General features: G+C 59.2%; 1 protein-coding gene across 1 annotated transcript; it reads right to left on the reverse strand.

The window, feature by feature from the left end:
* Nucleotides 1-1,153: 1,153 nt before the first annotated feature.
* On the reverse strand, nt 1,154-4,973 carry FEV (FEV transcription factor, ETS family member). The gene is made up of 3 exons (XM_072342189.1): nt 4,892-4,973; nt 3,966-4,040; nt 1,154-2,242 (listed from the first exon to the last, which is right to left on the reverse strand). The coding sequence occupies exons 1-3, from the start codon at nt 4,941-4,943 to the stop codon at nt 1,731-1,733; spliced, it is 639 nt and encodes a 212-aa protein (XP_072198290.1). The 5' UTR covers nt 4,944-4,973; the 3' UTR covers nt 1,154-1,730.
* Nucleotides 4,974-5,678: the final 705 nt, after the last annotated feature.

Consider the following 5,678-nt stretch of genomic DNA (forward strand, 5'->3'; position numbering starts at 1 on the left):
TCTGCCCACCTCAGTGCATGATTCCTGCTTCTAGGGGGAATTCGAGCAAGGGAATCCTGCTGGGTGAGCTCAGAGTGGAGCCAAGCACGCCCTCAGCCTGTCACATAGGGTGGGTGGTGGTTTCTTCCCTTCTCAGCACACCTAGGGCTCTGGTCCAGCAGGAAGCTGCCCTTGTAGGGCTGGGAATGAGCGAGGAGCTGGGTTCACCTGGGCTTCCCTGCTACAGGCGCTGGCAGAGGGACAGGAGTAGGACTTTGGCGAGGAGCTACTAGTGACCCACATCCCTTAATCTCTGTCCTGCTCCTGCGTCATACCTCTTCCTAAGCCTTGACGCCCGCTCTGCTGATGAGGACACATACCCCTGCCCTGGCTATGATGAAACCAGCTACGCTCAGCTGCCCCTCCCTACCATTTACCTTTGTGAAGCCAAAATTGGTGTGGAGGGGGGTGTCTCCAGCATGACTGCTTGTTGCTTCTGGCATGGTGGGAGCTTCTATTCTTCCCCCTATTCACCTCCTTGGACCAGCCTGTGCAGGGCAGCAGAGGAAGGTCCCCCCTTGACCGCTCTGTTCTAGGCATGGGCTTTCTGCATCATGACCCCAAGCCCCCCCACTCTCTGCAGCCTGAGGTCTCCCTGGGAGACACGCTGCTGTCAGATCCCCTCTCTTAAGCTGATTAGAGCAGAGAGGACGTAGCTGAACAGATGCCATCAGGACCAGGAGGGTGACTGGACACGGGAAGAATGCAGAGAGGGCAACACAGAGCCATCCCTCATGTGTCTACTGTGACCCAGGGGGACATGGGGAAGGGCTGGGGGCTGGCCACTCCCCCATGCGCTCTCGCGGTACCAATCTGGCCTCAGCCCTGGCTCTGTGAACATTGCAGCCTGTCCAGAGACCCCTTATGGCACCGAGGACCCCCAGGCTTGGCTCCCCTCACCTGCATCTGCCCCAGAGGTTTATCCCAAGAAACCAGTTATTCCCTCTATCTCTTGGGGGTAAGAGCCAGACGTGGTGCTTGAGGAAAGGAAGGAGCGCAGGATGAAGCAGGGCGGCTGTGTTCCAGCCCCACGGTACTCTGGCTTCACATGGGTAGAAGTCTGCTGGCTAGTGCCCCCTGCTGCAGCCCCCTGCACACACAAGCAGACACAGCTCACAGCACCTCTCCATTTTATTGAAGACAAATCCCTCCCCGACTGGCAGAACCCAGCACCTCTCCATCCACTGAGCCAAAGTCCTGCTCTGGAGGGTGGGGGCACTTCCTTGGACACTAAGCCTCCCCCTTGGTGCCCTGGGTTCCCAGCAATGTTGTTGCTCCTGCTTTACCGAGCCTTGTTCCCTGGAGGTAAGGATGAAGGCAGGAAGCAAGGAGCTGGATGAAGGATCCCTCACCCTTAGGCAAGGCTTTCTGGGGTCTACAACTCCTGACCCCTCTCCGTGGGGAGGTGGGAGGGCTGGAGGCTGAGCTGATCATGAGGGGGGTTTGTGGGCTGGGGCATGGTTTCTTCTCCCATTCACCTCCGCTTTAGTCGTACCTGTGCGTTCACTCCTGGAAGATCCCTCCTCAACCTAAAGGTAGATAAGACGCCTTCTGCCCCCCAACCACCCATGCCAGGGAATCATTGCTCTCCAAACCTCACCAGGGGCAGCTGGAGCAGGGCAGCATCCCACCCCCCACCCCTCCCCACCAAGCTCCCCAACCCCACACCACCGGGATGCATCTGCCAAGCCTTAATGGTAGTGGTTGTTCATGTTGTTGAGGTGGGAGGCTGCCATGGCACTGAACGGGGCCGAAGGCTGGAGGCTGTGCCCAGGGTAGAGAGACGGGCTGGAGCCGGGCCAGTAGGAGAAACCAGCCGGCGTCACCCCAGAGGTCATGAGGTTGAGTTTGGAGATGCCCGAGAAGGGCAGCGGGGCCAAATTGCCCTGGAATTTGTAGAGGGTGTGATCGGGGGCAGCAGGTTGGCAGACCTGCGCCAGACCGTGGAAGTCGAACTTGTAGGCGTAGCGCTTGCCGTGCACCTTGGTCATGATGTTCTTATCGTAGTAGTAGCGCAGCGCCCGGCTCAGCTTGTCGTAATTCATGTTGGGTTTGCTCTTCCGCTCGCCCCAGCGCCGCGCCACCTCATCAGGGTCGATCAGCTTGAATTCGCCATTGGTGCCCTCCCAGGCGATGCAGTTGAGGTTGGCCCGGTCTGAGAGCAGCTCCAGCAGGAACTGCCACAGCTGGATCTGCCCACTGCCTGCCCCAGAGAGGTCAGAGCTCCCGTCAGAGCAGGGGGAGCAGGAAATGTCCCAACCACCTTCACCATTGCCTTGCTGTACCTTCCCACTTCCCAATGGGCACCCGCTTGCTTGGATACTCAGCTCCAGTGCTTTTGTCCAGTACCCAGACCCATCCCAGCACCATATTTCTCACTTGCACTCTGTCCCAAAATGGGGCCGGTGCCATAGCACAGCTCTGCCCATCTCCAGGGACAGAGATCCCTACAGGGAGAGTATGCAACAGTTATGGTGCAACAGTGCTCTGAGCTGAACCCTGGCAGATGAAAGAAGAGACCAGAGCACCGAGCACGGTGGGTTTGTGAGTTTGTCAGGTACAAACATTCCTTGTTTCCAGCTGAAAACTCTCTTCTCTGAGGACACTGCACCTCCAGGCTGAGCTAAGGATGCCCAAGATGCCCCTGTGCCCGGCTGGATGCTGATGCCCCAAAGATCCTTATACACCTTGGGTGTGCCCATGGTGAGGTATGCGAGCAGCTGCACAGAGGGCAGGACAGGAAGGGTCCCAGAGCCTTAGGGTGATGAGTACGGACAGCTACCCTGCAGTCTCACACTCCATTTCCCCCACACTCACATCTGTGCAGTTCCCCCTTCATATTCCTGCTCCCATCCCCAGATGCAGGGAGCAGCCATTCCTCTTCCATCAGACCCCACTCAGACATCCTGACCCAAGCAAGTGAGTCCAGCTTTTTCCAAGGCTGTGCCTTTGGCACAAGCTATCCCACACCTCTGCTCTCTGCACTCCTTTGTGTTCCTCCTTCCCCTGCAGCCTGGCACTCACACCTCACACAATGTACACATTGACCCTGGCTCAGCCCTGCAGACAGCCAAAGCTCAGTGTGGGGGCTGTGATGTCCCAGTCACCTTTGCTATCACCAGCAGAATTAACAGGGGATTTCTCATCCCTGTGCCGCATTCACAGTCCACACCCCATCCCCACAGCCCTCTCTGCAGACTTTTGTGCAAGGCTGATGTGTGAACCCTTTGGCGTGCCCCACCCCACACAAGCAGCCAGGTGGGGTGGCAGGATTTCATCCTTCCTCTGCGCCTTCCCAAGGAAACTTCCAGTGACCCCCAAAGGTCTCTTCTCTCACAGTGCGTTGTGCAGAGCACAGCTGCTCTAAGTCCACAATGCAGAGGCAAAAGAGCACCCTCAGCCCCTGCTTTACTGATCTCCCACCCCTCCAAACCGTGACATCCATCCCCTTGTCAGGCAGGTGAAAAACATCCCAAACACTTGTCACCCACCCCACATCAGCCCTATGTCCAGTGTGCTCTGGGGCTGCTCCCTTGCATCCCTGGATGGCTTTTCCCAAAGGATGGGTGGACCCCATCGGATCCACCCTCTCCTAGGCATCCCATGCCCTGGCTGCAGCAGCTCCCTCCCTGGCGGTTCCCTCATTTCCCCACTCCCAGAATGGGCTCAGCACACCCAGAGCACTGTGTAGACCCGAGCTGCCACCCCACGCCTGTGCACTGGGATGGCTGTTGGGAGCTCAGCTCCCAGTGAAGTAGCCCCAGCCCAAGGCAGCAGCCACCAGGGCATCGTGTCCGATATGGGAAGTCCCAGTGGATGGGACATGCAGAGGGGAAAGTGCCCCAGGGGTTCCTGCTGCATGAGGGTCCCAGGGAGAGGGGTAGGTTGTTGGGACATGGAGCGGGGAAAGGGTTGGGTGTTCTTACCTTTCTGCACACCCGGGTTGAGGGATCCCCACGTCTGGCTCTTGCCGTCTTTGAACAAAGTTTCCCCCACTGGATCTGTGGGAAAAAAAGGGTGCGGGTGTGGGGAGGGATGGGGCCAGGCAGGACTGTGACCCCCCGGCCGCTCCCCCTCGCCCACCTCACCGCTGTGGTGAAGCCAGGAAACGCGTCCAGGAAAAAGGAAATCCGATTTCTGACAGAGCCAGAGAAGCTTTTATATAGGAATAGAAAATCCCACAGGCTGAGAGGGAGATGGGAGGGAGAGAGGGGAGAGTGAAAGAGGTGGACGGGGTGGAAGGATGGGTGGGTGGATGGAATAGCGGAGAGACGGATGGATGAGAGTGAAGGGAAGGTGTCAGGGAGTGGGAAAGGGAAAGAAAGAGATGGATAAAAAGGGTGGTGGGTGGGTGAATGAGTGGATGGGTGGTTGGATGAATAGGTGGATGGATGGATGGGTGGATGGATGGATGGATGGATGGATGGGTGGGTGGATGGAAGGAGGAAGGGAAGGGAAGATGAGAGGCAGATGTGGAGGGGCAGCTCTAGTGGGTAAGAGTGGGAAAATGGGCTGATGGAAGAAGGGATGGTGGGTAGACAGAGCGGACAGAAAGAAGGACGGGTGGGTGGGGTGGGTGGATGAATGGAAGGATGGGTTGGAAGGATGAGCTGGAAGGATAGAAGGGTGGCTGACTGGATGGAAGGGCAGCAGAATGGCAGGTGGTGAAGGATGGAAGAAAGGGAGGAAGGAAGGAAGGAAGAAAGGGAGGAAGGAAGGAAGGAGAGTGTGCGGGTGTGAAAGGCTGCAAGAGCAGAAGGGACGGTGCGTGGGGAAGGCAGGGTGGGTGCCGCTGGTGCCGGGGCAGGGCGGGGGCCGGGGTGCGCTGTGTTGCGGGGGGGTCCGCCCGTACCTGGCAGGTACATGTTGAGCAGCAGTGGCACCGCTCCGGCGCCGTGTCTCATGGCAGCTGTGGGGGCGGCCCGCGGGCTGCATGTTTTAATATTCCTGCCCCTATTATTATTATTATTATTCCACTTTATCAGGGAGCAGCTGATGGCGAATAAATGGCAGCGGGACGGGCAGGGGACGGGCAGGGGCCGAGGGAGGCGGGGAGGAGGGGGAGTTTCCAGGCAACTCGCAGGGGCTCGGGGCCCCGGCTCCAGCAATTTCCTCCGCTGTAATTAAAGCGGGCGCTGTCCCCCCACCCCCACCGCTCCCCCCCAACCCAGCCCGCTATCGGGCCCGCATCAGACTTTAATCACGGCCGCGGGTTTCTATGGAGAGAGGCTCGGGCCGTTTCCTGCCTCTTCCGCCTCCTTAACTCTTCGCAAACACGGCGCTGCCATCCCGGCTGCGAGCAGAGCTCGGACACTGCCTGGAGACCGCCGGGCCACGGCCCCTCCCCACCCCCCCGGGCTCCCCTCGCTGCACACTGCCGTGCCCCTACATCACCCTGCTCGGCATGGCTCACTGCCCCGTGCCCCGGCACTGCCCTCCCCAGCACCCCGTGCCCTCGCGGTGTGGGTAAGCGGGGTCCCACCGTGTCCCCTGTGCAACTGGGGGGATCCCAGAGCTCTGGGGAGGATGAGCTCAGTGCCAGGCACTCACGGCACCGGGATGTGGCTCGGCTCTGGCACTCCCCTGGTGTCCCGTTATGCAGTCCCTGCTGCACAGATCAGTTCTCATCATCATTAGCG

This window comes from Excalfactoria chinensis, chromosome 7, assembly GCF_039878825.1.
Source record: "Excalfactoria chinensis isolate bCotChi1 chromosome 7, bCotChi1.hap2, whole genome shotgun sequence".
NCBI lineage: Eukaryota > Metazoa > Chordata > Aves > Galliformes > Phasianidae > Excalfactoria > Excalfactoria chinensis.